The sequence below is a fragment of the Danio rerio genome, chromosome 2 (assembly GCF_049306965.1).
Source record: "Danio rerio strain Tuebingen ecotype United States chromosome 2, GRCz12tu, whole genome shotgun sequence".
Lineage (NCBI taxonomy): Eukaryota > Metazoa > Chordata > Actinopteri > Cypriniformes > Danionidae > Danio > Danio rerio.
The window spans coordinates 63240001-63260041 of record NC_133177.1 but is presented as its reverse complement, the minus strand read 5'-3'; the positions used below and the strand labels follow the sequence as shown (position 1 = coordinate 63260041).

The 20041-nt window shown below is 40.6% G+C and overlaps 2 protein-coding genes across 8 annotated transcripts in view; both read left to right on the top strand.

Moving 5' to 3' along the window:
- The window catches only part of LOC101884729 (uncharacterized), a 29495-nt gene extending 20784 nt beyond the window's left edge, over positions 1-8711 (top strand). Inside the window, exons 12-13 of one of the 2 annotated variants that reach the window (XM_073932478.1) lie at positions 4816-4908; positions 6981-8711. In XM_073932478.1, the coding sequence (XP_073788579.1) occupies positions 4816-4908; positions 6981-6996 (109 nt within the window). In that variant the 3' untranslated portion in view covers positions 6997-8711. The remainder of the gene's footprint in view (positions 1-4815; positions 4909-6980) is intronic. The other variant, XM_073932484.1, reaches the window with a different exon arrangement.
- Positions 8712-10350: 1639 nt separating this feature from the next.
- The window catches only part of sugp1 (SURP and G patch domain containing 1), a 17319-nt gene continuing 7628 nt past the window's right edge, over positions 10351-20041 (top strand). The window contains exons 1-7 of one of the 6 annotated variants that reach the window (XM_021468406.2): positions 10351-10404; positions 11680-11854; positions 12788-12915; positions 13902-14132; positions 14584-14707; positions 15324-15412; positions 16813-16924. In XM_021468406.2, coding sequence (XP_021324081.1) covers positions 10386-10404; positions 11680-11854; positions 12788-12915; positions 13902-14132; positions 14584-14707; positions 15324-15412; positions 16813-16924 — 878 coding nt within the window. In that variant the 5' untranslated portion in view covers positions 10351-10385. Of the gene's footprint in view, positions 10405-11679; positions 11855-12787; positions 12916-13901; positions 14133-14562; positions 14708-15323; positions 15413-16790; positions 16925-20041 lie in introns of all 6 variants that reach the window. The other 5 variants (XM_003197980.6, XM_073932460.1, XM_073932472.1 and 2 more) reach the window with 5 other exon arrangements.

The following is a 20041-nucleotide window of genomic DNA, read 5'->3' as shown; positions in this document are numbered from 1 at the left end:
ATTAGATCTCAAAACTACATGAAGTTGAGTTAATAAAGCAATATTTAACATGCAGAAAAACGTATTATATGCAGGGCTCCAAACCGGTTCAAGGAACGGAAACGAAAAACAGAATCAAATGACATTTTTCAGGAACAGAAACGAAAACCGAAAAAAAAGATTAACTTTAATCGTTCTGAACAGAAACGTTTACAGTTAAACGGTTAATAATGTTATTTTATCGTTCTTTTTATTATATGAATTTGGGAGACAAAAAGCATTAATTTAAAGCATGTGAACAAATGCGACGGTGACGCTCGTTTTTATATAAACTATAAATGTCTGGCCGTGATGCGTATTTAGGCCTATGCCAGTCTATAAAAAGATAATGTAGCTTAAAACACTTTAAAATTTTAGAGAATGTAATACAGTTTGCACAACCAATGTTTGGTCTTAATAACCTGCCCATAATTAAACGTCATGTAGCCTACTTTTTGATTACTTGACCAGCGGATTAATGGCAGCACCAGCGGATAAACGAGATCTGAGCATAATAGGTATGCCCAGTATGTGCATAACCAATATGCAAAGTCAAGAGAGTGCACGACTCCATAGGGTAACGTAGCCTAAACTGCGCACACTTGATTATGTAATGTGTGAAATCGTGGACGCATCTCAAAGAGCAAAGCATAACTTATTAAATGCCCATGCTTAATCGGTCATCGATAAGGTCTATCGATTTTAAAGGATTACCGACAATAAATCAATCGAGTGATCGTTAGCATCCCTAGTTTAATCAATGAATGTGTTAAATTTAATATTTATATTAAAGATGAATAAGGCAAGAATATAATTAATGATACTTTTTAGATTTTTACACCTACAAAAATATCTTGTGGTAGTGCACTTGTTTAATAAAAATCTTTGTAAATAGGTTATCTGTAAAAAACGCAATCAGAGCCAATGACATGTAGAAGTAGTGTTGCCTAAACGGCTATTAAATTTCTAATAAAATTAAAACCAAAGTATAACTCATTGCATTTTTCGTTTGATAAAAATGTACAGAAACTAAATAAAATCATAAGGTGGCTAGTTTGTAATTTGTTTTAATAATAATAAAATGACATGCTTAGACTATAAGCTTAACGGCTATACGCTGCCAATAGGCCATTTATAAATATTATTTTACTTTGTACTGGATTATAATGTATATTTTACAATAAAAACTTAATATAGCATGTCTTACTGTCATTTAAAACAAGTAATTCAAAATACACATCAGAACTGTAGACCTGCAGTGGGTAAACTGTATACAGGGGGTGTTGGTCAATCAATAGCCTACAGCACATAATTGAACTAATTATGATGCTAACTGTAATTTAGCTCTTAATATAGGCCTACGATATATTTTCTGGTGTTTAATTTTGCATGAGCAAATAGCAGTATAGCCTAAAGTAAATTTTTTAAAAAGATTATCATTTACCCTACCTGCAGCACATGTGAGAGGTGGATCTGCAGCAAATTCACTTACACACTAGGCTATATCTATTTAATTTATAACCATGTAAACTTGACTTCGCAGGCCGTTCATCTTTAAACGCAAAAGGCATTTTTAAGTGTCCTAGCTTGACTGCTGCTGCATAATGGGATGTTTCTTTACAAAACTGTAAAAGTGCGCTTTAGCATGTCAAAATGAAAGCAAACGTTTAAAAGAGTTCTGTGTTTCGTCAATTTTACTAATATTAATAATAATGGATATAATAAATTTAAATAATAATTGCACTGTGCAGTGTACTAAACATTTTTATTAGGCTACATAACTGAAAAACTATTTCATAACAATTTTCATAATTTAATTGCTATTTCATATTATACAACATCTAAATGTAGCGCCGGGCCTGCGCTCGATACCAAGGAGTGGGGCTGTGTGTAGCACCTTTATACAGCGTGTCAATCAATAACCAAAAGCAAGTTCAAATTATAAATATGTCTTTAATGATACTTATTGAAAATACATTTAATCTTACCCCTCGTATAGATTTTTTAGTTGCACCATTAAAAAACAGAGCACTCTAGAGCCCTGCAATACTTTGTAATTAAATAGTTTTTTTTTTTTTTTCTAGAAAACTGTTTTCAGAATATTTTGTCTATTAAGCAACGCAAGAACAGAACCGAAAAAATATAAATTCTCCTTAGAGTGAACCGATTGGATTTTCTTTTTATTTTTTTAGCCCTGATTATATGCCTGAATAGTAAATGTATAAATGTTCATTTATATAGTTTTTTAATCATTTATTTACTCATTCTTAATGATCTTAAAAAAACAACAATTATTCTTAGACAGTTTGTAAATAATGCAATACTTCATTTAGTTATGAAAAATGAATTATAAACAAAGTATGAAGACACAAAAATTTAGCACATAACACATGCTTATAAGTCAACAAAAGAGCATCTAGCTGTGTTTATAAACTGCTTACTATTAATGTAGAGTTAATGCTTAACAAATGATGTCTATTTGGAGTTTTGGTGGCTTGGTTATATGATGAAGGTCTCTTTGCATTTGTGGGGTTCAGTTCTTTATTAATATATTTTAAAATATTTTTAATGTTTTTTTTTTTCAAACAGTTAAAATACGACAGAAACTGAAATAGAACATACTGGTGGGTTTTAAGAGTTTACCCAAAAATGTACATTATATTATTAATTACTTGCCCTCATCTCACTCTAACATTCTGAGACCTTCATTCATCTTCAGACTCAAAGGAAGATAACTTAGATAAAGTGCAAGAACTCCTCATCCTCCATAGACAGCAAGGGATTGAAACAATATGATGGAGAGGAATTAATAACAGAATCTTCATTTTGGGGTGAACTAACCGTTTAATATTGTTTGCTATTGCACTTAACTAAATGTGTACGCAGACATGGAAGAGTTATGTGGAAGCTTGTTATACCTAATGAGAACTGCTTTTAGACATGCAAGAGAGTTTCATGGATTTTGTGTTTACTGTTTTTTTTTGTGTTTAAAGGTTTTGTGGAAATTCTTTATAATAAATATAACATTTATTAAATCTATTCTGGACCATTTCCTGTTTGGATCTTGAGGTTCCTTCTGTATTCAAATTACATTTTTTATAAACTGACCTGCTCTTCAAATGAAAATTCTAAAGCAGTTTACTGTCAAATTACTTGATTGAGGTTTAAAATTTAATATTAGTAAGGGTGCTGATCTGATCCCCACCTTGCCTAAAAACCGGTAATGTGTGTGTAGAACTGGTCCTTACTTTGACTAAAAACCGGTAATGTGTGTGTAGATCTGGTCCTTACTTTGACTCAAAACCAGTAATGTGTGTGAGACCTGGTCCTTACTTTGACTCAATACCGGTAATGTGTGTGTAGATCTGGTCCTTACTTTGACTCAAAACCAGTAATGTGTGTGTAGACCTGGTCCTTACTTTGACTCAATACCGGTAATGTGTGTGTAGACCTGGTCCTTACTTTGACTCAATACCGGTAATGTGTGTGTAGATCTGGTCCCTACTTTGACTCAATACCAGTAATGTGTGTGTAGACCTGGTCCTTACTTTGACTCAATACCGGTAATGTGTGTGTAGACCTGGTCCTTACTTTGACTCAATACCGGTAATGTGTGTGTAGATCTGGTCCCTACTTTGACTCAATACCAGTAATGTGTGTGTAGACCTGGTCCTTACTTTGACTCAATACCGGTAATGTGTGTGTAGACCTGGTCCTTACTTTGACTCAATACCGGTAATGTGTGTGTAGATCTGGTCCTTACTTTGACTCAAAACCAGTAATGTGTGTGTAGACCTGGTCCTTACTTTGACTCAATACCGGTAATGTGTGTGTAGACCTGGTCCTTACTTTGACTCAATACCGGTAATGTGTGTGTAGATCTGGTCCCTACTTTGACTCAATACCAGTAATGTGTGTGTAGACCTGGTCCCTACTTTGACTCAATACCGGTAATGTGTATCTGGAACTGGTCCTTACTTTGTCTCAAAACCAGTAAAGTGTGTGTAGAATTGGTCCCCACTTTGTCTAAAAATCGGTTGTGTATGTGGCGGACCCCACTTCTACACAAAACCTGAAATGTCCCCACAAGTGACCACTGTGTCAGGTCTAAAAAAAAATTTGCGGAATATGTAAAATCTGAAGTGATTTTATGAAATAGTTTGTGTTTTTGTGTGGCAAACTATTTTTTTTATGTCTCTAACATCATCAGAAAGGGCGGTCCCCATTACGTAACCACCGTGACAGGTGACCCCCACAATGCACAAAAACAAGTATGTGTGTGTGTGTGTGTGTGTGTGTGTGTGTGTGTGTGTGTGTGTGTGTGTGTGTGTGTGAGCTGGCTGGTATGTGGACCGTCAGGAAAGTGAACGCAGTATTCTGATGTTCAGAGAGATGGAGGCTGATGGTCACATAGATACACACACACACACACACACACACTGAATAAGTGAAAGCCTGCGCATATACTCTCACTCTGATTGGCTGTTGGCATCTAGACTCCGCCCATTAGTGTTTATTTTCGGCTCTGTGTTCAGCTTTAATTTGCTGTAGCCAATAGCAGAACGATAGTTATTTGGGGGCGGGGATAAAGACAGTACAGCCTCATCTGATTGGTCAGATTTAAATAAACAACCCATACACAACATCAATGTAATCAATCACACGTGTGCAGCACTGCACATGCTGCTAGCATGATGAGTGTTACTGTGACAATGACCATTCGGTGTGTGTGTGTGTGTGTGTGTGTGTGTGTGTGTGTGTGTGTGTGTGTGTGTGTGTGTGTGTGTGTGCGCGCAGTGCTCTTCTTCTGCTGTTGTCGTCTGGTTATATCGGTCTGCGTATCGTGGCGCTGGAGGAGCAGCTGAGCATTCTGGGATCCCTGCAGAATGAGTGAGTTCAGTCCTGTAATCTGATTGGCCGACCGATGTGCTTACACCACACCCACTCCACTGTCATCTGCTGTCCTCTAGAGTTTACAGTCTATTGATTAACTGACTAACTGATGGGTTAGGGTTAATTAGGATTGATTGATTGATTGATTGATTGATTGATTGATTGATTGATTGATTGATTGATTGATTGATTGATTGATTGATTGATTGATTGATTGATTGATTGATTGATTGATTGATTGATTGATGGACTAGATGTTTTATTAAGAAGATTAGCACTACATACAATTATCTTCACCCTTTTGTGAATGTCTTATTATTTTCCTAATATATCAATTGTACAACATTTAGGAAATATTCTGCACATAATAGCTTAATTATTAGAGTTAATTAATAATAACTCATCTCTAATAACTGATTTATTTTCTCTTCTCCATGATGACAGTAAATAATATTAGACTAGATATTCTTCAAGACACTTCTATACAGCTTACAGTGACATGTAAAGGCTTCACTAGGGTAATAATATTTTTTTGGGGCTAATAATATTGACCACAGCAGGAAAAAAAAAAATAATAATAATAATAATAATAACAACAACAACAACAACAATAATAATAATAATAATAATAATGATGATGATGATAATAATAATAAAAACAATAATAATAATAAAAAATAATAATGATGATGATGATGATGATGATAATAATAAAAATAATAATAATAATAAAAATAATAAATAATAATAATAATAAAATAATAATAATCCATTTTATTTGTAAATGGTGTCTTTCTAGACACACAAGGCCGCCTTACACTAAACATCAACAGCCATATCAGAATAAATTTAATTAAAAATTAATAAAACACTTCCGTCAGTGCCAGTGGTGTAGTGGTAAATGCATCGACACATGCACTCTGGTGCACACAGCGACCCGAGTTCGATTCCCCCTCGCGGTGCTGATCCTTCCCCTCTCTCTGCTCTCCATGCTTTCCTGTCAATTCTCTACACTTTCCTAACCAATAAAGGTGAAAACCCCGAAAAATAATTATTAAAAAACATTGTCAAACTACATTTTAAACGCATGTAAGGAGTTGCAGGTGCAAACACATTGTGAAATAACATGGTAAAGGATAGTCATAAGAAAGCGTACTTAAAAATATGGGTCTTGAGACAAGATTTAAAAGTGTGAAGACTATCACTGCTCCTCAGGTTCAGGGGAACCTCCCTCTAAATTAGGAAGTAAATTCCTCCTGACTGTAATGTGTCGAGGTACTCGCTATAGCCAGCAGCTTACGGACTGCGTAATGTCACTACCCAGTCCAAATAAAAGCCGTGTCTCAATTCAGCACATGCTCCGTCTGAGCAGAAACATTCTGGAAAACAAGAAGAGCTGAACTGGAGGAGCCGGTCGGGTCCAGATCTCATGCTGCATTACTGCTGTTTATCTGATGATTGAGAACGCCGAGCCCTGATTGGCCAGTGCCGAACACACTGTTATGAGTGCAAACACACACACACACACACACACACACACACACACACACACACACACACACACACACACACAGGTGCACTAGAACAATCTGCATCATCTACATACACACTCTTATCTGCAGCACACACACTTCACCATCGGTGTTCTGTTCTCTTCTGTTCTTAGATAATTGATTACAAGTAACACTCACGCACACACACACGCACACACAACATACACACAGGATTATGCACAGCAGTGGAGTGTGTGTAAGCAGATTATTAGATCATCATAATCATTCAGTATATTAATGCTGACACTACTGATCATTACCACTGACAGATGATTGATTGATTGATTGATTGATTGATTGATTGATTGATTGATTGATTCATTGATTCATTCATTGATTGATTCATTGATTCATTGATTGATTGATTGATTGATTGATTGATTGATTGATTGATTGATTCATTCATTCATTCATTCATTGATTGATTCATTGATTCATTGATTCATTGATTGATTGATTGATTGACTGACTGATTGACTGACTGACTGACTCACTCTTCCTTCCTTCCCTCCTCAGGTACCAGGAAACGTAAACCCAATGGAAGGGAGTGTGTTGCAGACTCCCGAGAGCAGAGTGTGTGTTTTCTCCTCATGCTGTGTGTGTATGTGTGTGTGTCGGCTGCTCGTGATGAGGACTTCCACTTCTCCATCTGACCCTTGTTCTCCATCATCTGCAGTAACTCCGTTCTCCAGCTGCGGGTCTGAGGAGGAGGAGGCTGCACCTATAGTCACACACTTGCGCACTGTCGAGTGTGTTAAAGCAGTGTGTGCGGCAGCAGTGTGTCTGAGCTCACAGTATTGTAAATCAGTGTGTGAGGAGTTGTGTAGTGTACTTCTGATGGACACTCCGCTATCCCATAATGCACCGCCAGAGAACTGATGGACCTGAGTGAAGCGATGCGGGGAGGAGGTCATGTGATCATGATGAACACTACACTCACACTATATACAACACACTGTTCTAGTGCTCGTAGTGTAGTGCACACTCAGCAGTGGCTGATTGAGATGCAGTTCCTGAAATGGAGCCCTGCTGCTGTTCTGTCACATGTCTGAGATGTTTACATGGTATTATTATAATTATAACAACAACTGAGATGTTTATATTTATACTGAAACCTGTATACACAATAAACTATGTATGTGTGTGTGTGTGTGTGTGTACTCCTGATGTACAGCTGATGATCATGTGACTGTTTAATTAATGAAATAACCTAGTTCAAAATGCACTGTTCGCAGAAACCCGCACTAACAGACAGATACACACACACACACACACACACACACACACACACACACTCATTATCTCTTATTATAAATCAGATGTATGATGGTTTGCAGCATCATCGTGGTCAGATGGTTAGCCTACAATTATTAATTATGAAGATGCTCTGTGTTGAAAGTGTCTGCTGGTTAAAGAGCAGATGCCTGACTGCTCAACAGATTATCAGACGGCTAGGCAAGTGTATTTCCACAGCACATTTCATCCGTAAATGGCGATTTAAACATGAATAAAAGAGACAAGAAGAAATGAAATACAAACAAATAATATAAGAACAGAAGAAAACAGCGCAAAGACAGATTTTCCATATTTGTGTATCATATTTTCTCATTTTACTCTGGGACTTCCCCATTCTGGTGATCAGCCTCCCTATGTGGACTTTTTCGGTACTTATTAATCTCTTACTTTAATAGAAAGTAATCCGCTGTTGAGCTGACTGTGTTCTGACTGTTGTAGCTGTGTAATGACTCTAATCATTCAGCGGAGTGATATGGAGCTGCTTTAAACCTGCCGGAACTACTTTAGCTGTGCCTTTATCTGACAATAACCAAACACCTGAGCATGACCATTAGCCAATCAGAATCCAGCATCAGAATCCATGTTGCCAGATTGGGCGGTTCTGGATTTGATTGTGAGGGTAATATATATCATTGGCGGGTTGACAAAATTTGGGCGGCTGTGAAACATAAACTTTATATTCAATTTACTTCACCTTAATTTCGATACGCTTTTACTATGTAGACTGTGTCAAAGCAGCTTCACATAGAAGATCATAGTGATTTGAAGCTGTGTCGGTCCAGTGTTCAGAGTTTCAGTTCAGCTCAGCTCAGTGTTGAAGGATTCGGATTTCTGCTTTCCAATCCGTCTCATCATGGACCACCGTTTATCCTTTTCATCATCCTGTTTCTCAGTATTTAACTGTGAATTGATTTTAACTAACGAATAAGTTAAAACTGCTTACTGCAAGAATGTTCTGTGTCCTTGTTTCTCGTTTTGCCTGTCTATTTTAACTTTGTTTTCAGGAGACACACAAACCAGGTCATAGGTCATGGAGACCTCTCTCTCTCTCTCTCTCCATCTGTTCTTATGACTGGAGGTCCAATACAGAGGAGAAGAAGACAGCTGTTTTATTGTCCTGATATATTGCCTATAATTTTATAGCTGTTTGATTGATCTGTTTTTGAGCATAATTAATAGTAATGTAATTCCTTTTTGTGTGGAGACAGACTGTGTGTAGCCAAGATATTGCAGCAGACTGTTGATGGAAACAGTCTTGAACTAGCCTGATAACACAGCTGAACGTACAAGAAACATCCTTGAGTCTTTAACACAGATGGTCTTTTGTGTCTATTGTTTTGCTGGTTTAGCTTTGTACAGGTCGGAGATCAGCTCCTAATAACTTAAGGCGACCTCACCTCTAGGCATCAGGTTGCCATCCATATCTGGAGACAGATACAATGCTTTCTTTGACGCACACATTAAGGCCATCCATATCTGGAAGTAGATACTATGTTTCTTTGACGCATGAATTTAGAATTGTCTATTTCTGTTGTAACCAATGAGAACTGTTTACCTGGATCCCACCCTTTCTGGACTTGTGTAAAGAGTATAATTGTTCGATTGTTGAAACTGTAAGCAGAGCGGCCTAGGAACTCATTGAGAGTGTTGAAGCTGGCTTCTGCGAATGCAAACTATCTTCAGTACACTTGATTTATTTTTTTTTTAAATCTCTGACTCCGGCTCTTCTTCATCTACCAGACTGGTCATTCTTTGGGTTAAACTGTAAACTATCCCTACAGTGTTGTTTAATCTTCACTGCTGAGAGTCCAAACACTGAGGAGCAAATCCAGCAATGCACAACTCCACAAGTCCCGAACCAAGCAAGCCGAACCAAAAAGCTTCACCAATTGGTGAAAGTGAAGAATTAAGAAACCTGGAAAGAAACCAGGCTCAGCTGGGCTCCACCATTTCTCCTCTGGCCAAACGTCTTGTGCAGAGCTGCAGTGTAGGCGCTGGAGGCTGGAGAACACTGCACCACACACTGGGCATCCGCTGAGTAAAACATGTGCTGGATAAATTGGCGGTCATTCCGCTGTGGTGACCCCAGATTAATAAAGGGACTAAGCTGACAAGAAAATGAACAAATAATCTAATATTTTCAATAGTATCTGGATGCAGCCTTTATGATGCAAGCTGAGCTTGCATCACGCCGCAATGCAATGTCAGACACAATGCACTCAAATGGAGCGAGTGACGTCACAGCGAGGGGTAGGGTTAGGGGCGGGGTTAGAGGGTGAGCCCATTAAAAGGCATTGGATGCAGCTCAGATTGCACTGCACCAGGTCTGCATCCAGACTCCTCTCAATATTTTGCCCATTTTTGTGCATTTGAGTAGCTTTTGCCCTGGAATCAGCAGACCTGTAGTATAGAGGTGTAACTACCTTTATATTTCTGTCAAACAATGAGGAATATGTAAAGCTGGTGTTGTCTGATGTGGCCAAAGACTGTTGTGGTTATGGCTGTCTGCGAGGCGCAGTGGCATCAGTCAGCCAGCAGGAGGTGCTGTGAGCTCTGCGCTGCTGTATTTCCATCTGACGATCATCAAACCGCAGAAGAAGCGTCAGATTCACAACACTTAGCGCGATGGAGTCCAGCGATGCAGGTAAAACACCGATTAAACATTAGATATGTCGATTAAACACCGCTTTCATCGCTGATCTGCGCCCGTGTGTGTGTTTTCGTGTCGCTTTCAGACGCTGTTTATGGTGAGGGTGTTTGAGTTGTTGTGAGCGATTAGCCGCAGCTAAACTGCTAAACTCCTCAACACACACACACACACACACACACTCCGGATAATCTGTGTGTGTGTTTATTTTTACACACATTAAACACAAAGATGAGCAACTCTTCTTCTGGTTTATTGAGTTATGGTGTATGTTTGAGGCTGAATATGAAGGAAAGGCGGCGGTTTCTGAGCTGAAGGAGGAGTAATGATGAAAACAGAGAGCGAGAGATCAAAATAGAGCTAAAAGAGATCATAAATACAACACTGCAGAGATAATACCCTAATCAACTGTGATTTCAGCTTCTTCATGCACCTAAGAGAAGTTTTCCGTTAGAGAAACCGACTGGAGAGTATGATCCTGCATAACACTGCTCTGAGCGTCCTCATATACAGGACACAAGGCTGCAGGTCTGACTCTGAGCTGTGTGTTCAGTCAGGAGTAGAGCTCTGCCATCATCTTCTGTTAATGTTATAAACACAGACAGCAGGCATGAGCTGCTTTAACTGTAAGACACACACACACACAGATGCACAGTACTGATCATAGCACTGTCTCACTGTGGAGGAGCGAGATGGTGTGTGGTGAAATGTTGGTTCAGATGAAGCACTTTTCAGATCTCCTGTGTGAGTCCCACGGCTCTCGCTCTGACCTGCGACACACACACACACACACACATTCTCAGCTAAAGCGTCTGTACTGTGACCTCACTGATGGACATTTACAGTTCAATGAGTAAATAAAGGAAGGAGAAATTCATTCCCCTTCAGCTCAGTGCCTTTATTCATCAGCGGTCGCCACAGTAGAATGAACCGCTAACTATTCCAGCATAAGCTTTACACAGAGGACAGCCTTCCAGCCGCAACCTAGTACTGGGAAACACCCATACACATTCATACTCTATGGCCAGTGTATTTGATCAGTTCCCCTATAGCTCATGTGTTTGGACTGTGGGGGAAACCGGAGCACCCGGAGGAAACCCACACCAACACGGGGAGAACATGCAAACTTTCTTGCTGTGAGGCAGTCGTGCTACCCACTGTGCCACTGTGCTGCCCAAATCTGTCGCATGTTCTCACTAATTTTGGGAAACTTTTGTGTTTGTTTGTGTGTGTGTGTGTGTGTGTGTGTGTGTGTGTGTGTGTGTGTGTCAGCTCGTGGAGGATGGAAAACCCACCAGAAGCTGAAGGTGATCATGAAGCAGGAGGAGCTGATCGCTCAGAAGAAGAGAGAGATCGAGGCCAGACTCAGAGATCAGGCCCAGCAGAACCACAAACACCAGCAGAACCACAAACACAACCTCAACCAGAACCAGAACAAAACCAGCAGGTGACACACACACACACTCACCTAGAGCCCAGTCTTCATACCTGAACAAACACTGAATCAGGCTAAAATATCCAGATAAACCAGGAGTCACCATCCCTGTTCCTAGAGAGTTCAGCTCCAGCCCTGATCAAACACACCTGGACAAACTAATTAGCACCAGAGATGCATATAGGCCAGGGGTGTCCAAACTCAGTCCTGAGGGCCGGTGTCCTGCCTGGTTTAGCTCCAACTCACTTCTACACACCGGCAGGAGAATGCTAGTGTTTTTAGTAAGAGCTTGATCAGCTGTTCAGGTGTGTTTGATTAGGGCTGGAGCTACACTCTCCAGGACATCGGCCCTACACTGAATCTGTGGTGTATAAAGTATATCTAGTTTTAATATCACTTTCAATATGATTATTGACTAATATGCAGATGTTTATGAGAACAGATGAGCATGGCCTTTTGGCTATCTCTGGTTAATTTACATCAATGTTAATTACTGCATTTCTCTACAGCGCAGTTAGTGAAGTCATGTTTGCTGTTTACAGTAGAGATATTATATGAGAGACTTGCTTTGTTTACCAAACACGTGGATCTAATTAGATTTGCATTATATATATATATGTGTGCGCTATTTTAATCTTTAAAGTGTTTAGTTCCTGTACTGCCCAAATCATTCAGCACATATCTGCAGATCTTTAAAGAAACTCTGCTCAGAAACATCATGAACTGTCTGCAGATTGAGTCTGGCGGCCGGGTACAGTCTCAGCCTCTGATGATAGATCTTGTATGTTGTGATCTCGATGCTGGACTCATGTTGAATGCAGTCGTGATCAGCGCTCTACTGTCGTCTGGTTATTAGCTCTCTCAGCTTCTCGCTGTTGTTCTCCTGTGTTAGTCACTGTGGATGAAAGCTTGTGCTGAAGAGTAAATGTGAATCTTTTGTGTCAGCTCTCCTCCTCCAGATGCTCCTTCATCATCATCATCTTCTTCTTCTTCATCTAATAAGTTTGTGAATGACGGCAGTTTCCTGCAGCAGTTTCTGAAGTTGCAGAGAGAGAAGAGCAGCACTGATGAAGGTGAGAGACATGCAGAGTTTTTCACTTCGATTCTGATATTTTTATTGATGTGCTTTTCTTTCTGGCCAGTGGGTTTGCAGTTTCCCCTGATGAGGTTATTGTTGATCTCTTAGCGCCATCTACTGGCAGAGAATCGCTTAGCTGTTTTCTGAAAGCGTGCTTTATCTAGCATAACTACACAGTAAACCCCTGTTTTCACTTTATTTTTTGACATTCATATTATTGACGCTAATATATGTTGCCTCTATGCCTCAAATTGTATCGTTAATACATTTAAATGAATCATTTTGCTCATTTTTTCTGGCTTCCATAAAATAAATAATGTAAAAAATTAATAATTTGGTATCAAATCAGCCAATTTGCAAGAAAAAAAAGTGAATATAAAACATGATTGGTGTTTTCTGTCATGCGTTCAGTCTGAATATCTACAAATTCTTAAATCAGGAAGCGTTTTATAGACATGCAAAACATGTTGTGTTGTTTTCAGAAATAATGAGAATAAATTAAATGAGTTTTTCATTAAAACAAGCAAAATAATCTGCCAATGGGGGAAGCAGAATAATCCAATAGTATCTGGATGCATCCTTTATATGATGCAAGCTGAGATTGCATCACTCAGCGATGCAATGTCAGACACAATGCACTCAAATGAAGCGAGTGACATCACTGTGAGGGGTGGGGTTAGGGGCGGGGTTAGGTGAACCCATTAAAAAGCATTAGATGCAGCCCAGATTGCACTGCACCACGTCTGCAGCCAGACTCCTCTCGAAATATCTGATGCTGAAAGGAAAAACTAGATTATTTCACTTTCCCCGATTGGCACATTAATTCTACAAACGGCTTAATTATTGGCGCATTATTTCTTTAAACAAGACTAGACTACTACTTAAATTCTTCTTGATTTATTTTCTTTAGATGTTCAGATAGAATCAAGATGAAAGTGTTTTAGTAATTTCCTGCAGTAAGATGCGTATCGTTTCCTGCAGGACCCGTCAGCCCCGCCCCCTGTGCTCAGAGCCAGTCAGCAGGCGGAGCACAGAAGCGCAGTATTCTGATTGGCAAGCGTCCGGGTCTGGGCGTCAGCAGCATGATCAACCAGTTCAAGAACTACTCGCAGACCAAGAAGAGCACATTACCTGCAGCCCGACCCAGTGTGTTCAGCTCACCTGACGATGAGGACGAGGACGAGGACGACACACACTTCCTGGAGATCAAAGGTACCACACAGACATAAACAACAGTCAATGTGCAGAAATGAGTCCTGTCAGAGCTTTAAACACAGCAGCAGTGTGTGAGTATCTCCAGCAGCCTCTGATGATCAACATGACTGAACTGTGTTTATTATAATCAGACACTGTGATTGACATTCTCCCTCTGTACGTGTCATCATAGGGGAAAGCCCCGCCCACTAGTCTCCATCTCATTAGCATGTCCAGCAGCCCTGAGTGAGAAGCAGCCGTCTGTCCATTCGCCATTAGAGTGTTTGAGCTGCTGAAGATGATGTCAGCGTAGACTAAGAGGATTATAGATGTGGAGCTTTCTCATTCTCATTCTAGAAGCAGCATTTATAACTCAATTTAAAGCTTATAGTGGGTGTAAATGTGTCATCAGGATGATCTGACCATGTGTGTGTGTGTGTGTGTTCAGTGTTCTCATAGCCTGTTACAGTCTCTCCCCCAGAGGACGCAGATCAGCGGCTCATCATCCAGAAGATGGCGGCGTTCATTGCTGAGGGCGGTGTGGAGCTACAGAAGAAGGCCATGCAGGATTACAGGGACGACCCCACATTCTCGTGAGTCTCACAAACACCGACTGACACACAACTCTGAGCTTGACTCCTACAGAACCAGCTGATTCAGACATTACCTGGAGAATTACAGACGTTGTGTCCCAAATTACAGCTTAAAAACATACACTCAACTCTACAGTGCATGAGTTTAGAGTCGTGGAACACTGGCGTTTGTGTTTTCCAGTTAACATCTAACATTTGTCAGATCAGTGAACTTAAAGTCCTGACTGCATAATTCAGTAGAGCTGTCATATAGCTCCGTAATCCCTCATGTAGGAGAATTACTCGATGCCTGATAGCCCCTCCCCTTCAGCTGAAGCTCCTCCCCTTCATCAGTAGCTCCTCCTCCTCTGCACAAGCAGAGCTGCTGGCAGTGAGTGTGTGAAGTGTTCAACACTCCACTCGTCTGTTTATCAGTTCATTAATGCATCATTTGAGTGTTTATAGTGCACTTGCTATTTTAGTGTGAGTGCACTGATTATACTACACAGTGATGTAGAGTAGGGCATATGCATGTGATTTGAGACGCATATACAGAGGCTTCATCACCAGCACAAAAATGAGTGTTGAGGTGTGTGTGTGTGTGCGTACCGTTATAAACTGTTTCTCTGCTTTGCAGGTTCCTGTTTGACAAGGGCAGTAAAGAGCATCTGTACTACAGGAAGAGGCTGGCGGAGCTCAGGAGAGAACAGTCTGCACAGTCTGATGGTGAGAGACACACACACACACCTGAACCAACACTGTGTGAATGAGTGAAGAGCGAGTGTGTGTGTCTGTCTGTTGAGTGTGTGTAGAGTGTATGAAGCTAGATTAATCTCATTAATAATTCACAAAACACATCATGTACACATGCATAGATGCACAAACAGGGTTGGGTCGATAGACGATGCCATGGTCCATCCCTGATGGCTGAAATGCTGCTGCCCTGCTCTAGTCGCAGCACCAACCCGCTCACGAAAAAACACACACTTAGGCCCCGTTTACACCAATACGTCTTAGCTTTAAAATTTCATTTTTGAATGAGAACAATCCACATCTACACTGGCGTTTCATCTAGCGTTTCTGAACAGCTCTCCATCCACACGATACCCGAAAAATCCACGTGACCACACATACAAACACACACTCACACACACACACACTCTGTCATGCTGCAGCATATGCGCACGTCTGAGCTCCAGGCAGTCGGCGGGTGCTTTGAGCACAAACCCCAGAGAGCAGTGCACATCAGACGGTTTATTGAGGATGTGGCGCTGAATGGCGTCTCACTACAGTTGTTAAAGGTGATGTTGAATAAATCTAATCTCTAATGACGCTTTGGCCTTTTGAATCTATCAGGTAACATGTCACAGCGTCAGTACACTGCTTCAGTCCTTCACTTTCACACTTGTACTCATTTTAGTGTAAGCCTCAGACACTGTTGGTTGTGCACCTTATTTACCGACCAGGTTTGTTGACGCCATTGTAGCGACTCAGATCACTCTGCCTATTCATGCCAGAGTCCTGTAGAAAAACTGATTGACGGGTGGTCATTTGTGCGTAACTTATCTCTATTCATGTATGATTTGGTTACGGGTCAAACAAAGACCATGCGGGTCAGCTAGTGTAAAAGGTAGGCTTCAAATAATTCATAAATAATCAATTCCCCTCTGCCAATGACGGCCATGCCATCATCCATTGTAATGCATCACATTAGACATCACACCATGCCAAATTGGCGGACATCGCCCAACCCTATGCACAAACCCATGTGTACATGTGTGTGTGTGTGTTTTGCGTGAATAAATATTGAGATTAATCTAGCTCCATATGAGTGTGTGTGTGCATGTGTTTGAGTTTGTGTGCGTTTATCTGCGTGTGTGTGGGTGTGTGAGTGAGTGAATATGTGTGTGTGAGTTTGTGTGCATGTATCTGCATGTGTGTGTGTGTGTGTGTGTGTGTGTGTGTGTGTGTGTGTGTGTGTGTGTGTGTGTGTGTGTGTGTGTGTGTGTGTGTGTTGTTCCCCTCCCCCACCCACCCCCGCTCTCTCTCTGCTGCAGTGTGTGCCTGTGAGTTGTTTAGTTTGCGTTGCTGCCGGTTCTGATAGATGCTTAAAGTCTCCTCCTCAGTGGACGACAGCACACGGCGGGTGGCAGAGAGACTGGCACGCTTCGTGGCGGATGGAGGCCCGGAGGTGGAGATCATGGCAGCGGAACACAACCGAGACAACCCTGCCTTCAGGTGAGACACTCACTGCAGCACAGGTGAATAACAGCACAGGTGAATAACAGCACAGGTGAATAACAGAATAACAGCACAGGTGAATAACAGCACAGGTGAATAACAGCACAGGTGAATAACAGCACAGGTGAATAACAGAATAACAGCACAGGTGAATAACAACACAGGTGAATAACAGCACAGGTGAATAACAGCACAGGTGAATAACAGCGCAGGTGAATAACAGCACAGGTGAATAACAGAATAACAGCACAGGTGAATAACAGCACAGGTGAATAACAGCACAGGTGAATAACAGAATAACAGCACAGGTGAATAACAGCACAGGTGAATAACAGCGCAGGTGAATAACAGCACAGGTGAATAACAGAATAACAGCACAGGTGAATGACAGAATAACAGCACAGGTGAATAACAGAATAACAGCACAGGTGAATAACAGAATAACAGCACAGGTGAATAACAGCGCAGGTGAATAACAGAATAACAGCACAGGTGAATAACAGCACAGATGAATAACAGAATAACAGCACAGGTGAATAACAGCACAGGTGAATAACAGCACAGGTGAATAACAGAATAACAGCACAGGTGAATAACAGCACAGATGAATAACAGAATAACAGCACAGGTGAATAACAGCACAGGTGAATAACAGCACAGGTGAATAACAGAATAACAGCACAGGTGAATAACAGAATAACAGCACATGTGAATAACAGCACAGGTGAATAACAGCACAGGTGAATAACAGAATAACAGCACAGGTGAATAACAGCACAGGTGAATAACAGCGCAGGTGAATAACAGCACAGGTGAATAACAGAATAACAGCACAGGTGAATAACAGCACAGGTGAATAACAGCGCAGGTGAATAACAGCACAGGTGAATAACAGAATAACAGCACAGGTGAATAACAGAATAACAGCACAGGTGAATAACAGCACAGGTGAATAACAGCACAGGTGAATAACAGCACAGGTGAATAACAGCACAGGTGAATAACAGAATAACAGCACAGGTGAATAACAGCACAGGTGAATAACAGAATAACAGCACAGGTGAATAACAGCACAGGTGAATAACAGCACAGGTGAATAACAGCACAGGTGAATAACAGAATAACAGCACAGGTGAATAACAGCACAGGTGAATAACAGCACAGGTGAATAACAGAATAACAGCACAGGTGAATAACAGCACAGGTGAATAACAAAATAACAGCGCAGGTGAATAACAGCACAGGTGAATAACAGAATAACAGCGCAGGTGAATAACAGCACAGGTGAATAAAGAAATAACAGCACAGGTGAATAACAGCGCAGGTGAATAACAGCACAGGTGAATAACAGAATAACAGCACAGTTGAATAACAGCACAGGTGAATAACATAATAACAGCGCAGGTGAATAACAGCACAGGTGAATAACAGAATAACAGCGCAGGTGAATAACAGCGCAGGTGAATAACAGCACAGGTGAATAACAAAATAACAGCGCAGGTGAATAACAGCACAGGTGAATAACAGAATAACAGCACAGGTGAATAACAGCACAGGTGAATAACAAAATAACAGCGCAGGTGAATAACAGAATAACAGCACAGGTGAATAACAGAATAACAGCACAGGTGAATAACATCACAGGTGAATAACAGCACAGGTGAATAACAGAATAACAGCACAGGTGAATAACAGCACAGGTGAATAACAGCGCAGGTGAATAACAGCACAGGTGAATAACAGAATAACAGCACAGGTGAATAACAGCGCAGGTGAATAACAGAATAACAGCACAGGTGAATAACAGAATAACAGCACAGGTGAATAACAGCACAGGTGAATAACAGAATAACAGCACAGGTGAATAACAGAATAACAGCACAGGTGAATAACAGCACAGGTGAATAACAGCACAGGTGAATAACAGAATAACAGCACAGGTGAATAACAGCGCAGGTGAATAATAGAATAACAGCACAGGTAAATAACAGCGCAGGTGAATAACAGAATAACAGCACAGGTGAATAACAGCACAGGTGAATAACAATAACAGCACAGATGAATAACAGCGCAGGTGAATAACAGCACAGGTGAATAACAGAATAACAGCACAGGTGAATAACAGCACAGGTGAATAACAGAATAACAGCACAGGTGAATAACAGCACAGGTGAATAACAGCACAGGTGAATAACAGAATAACAGCACAGGTGAATAACAGCGCAGGTGAATAACAGTGCAGGTGAATAACAGCACAGGTGAATAACAGAATAACAGCACAGGTGAATAACAGCGCAGGTGAATAACAGAATAACAGCACAGGTGTATAACAGCACAGGTGGATAACAGAATAACAGCGCAGGTGAATAACAGCGCAGGTGAATAACAGCACAGGTGAATAACAGAATAACAGCGCAGGTGAATAACAGCACAGGTGAATAAAGAAATAACAGCACAGGTGAATAACAGCGCAGGTGAATAACAGCACAGGTGAATAACAGAATAACAGCACAGTTGAATAACAGCACAGGTGAATAACATAATAACAGCGCAGGTGAATAACAGCACAGGTGAATAACAGAATAACAGCGCAGGTGAATAACAGCGCAGGTGAATAACAGCACAGGTGAATAACAAAATAACAGCGCAGGTGAATAACAGCACAGGTGAATAACAGAATAACAGCACAGGTGAATAACAGCACAGGTGAATAACAAAATAACAGCGCAGGTGAATAACAGAATAACAGCACAGGTGAATAACAGAATAACAGCACAGGTGAATAACATCACAGGTGAATAACAGCACAGGTGAATAACAGAATAACAGCACAGGTGAATAACAGCACAGGTGAATAACAGCGCAGGTGAATAACAGCACAGGTGAATAACAGAATAACAGCACAGGTGAATAACAGCGCAGGTGAATAACAGAATAACAGCACAGGTGAATAACAGAATAACAGCACAGGTGAATAACAGCACAGGTGAATAACAGAATAACAGCACAGGTGAATAACAGAATAACAGCACAGGTGAATAACAGCACAGGTGAATAACAGCACAGGTGAATAACAGAATAACAGCACAGGTGAATAACAGCGCAGGTGAATAA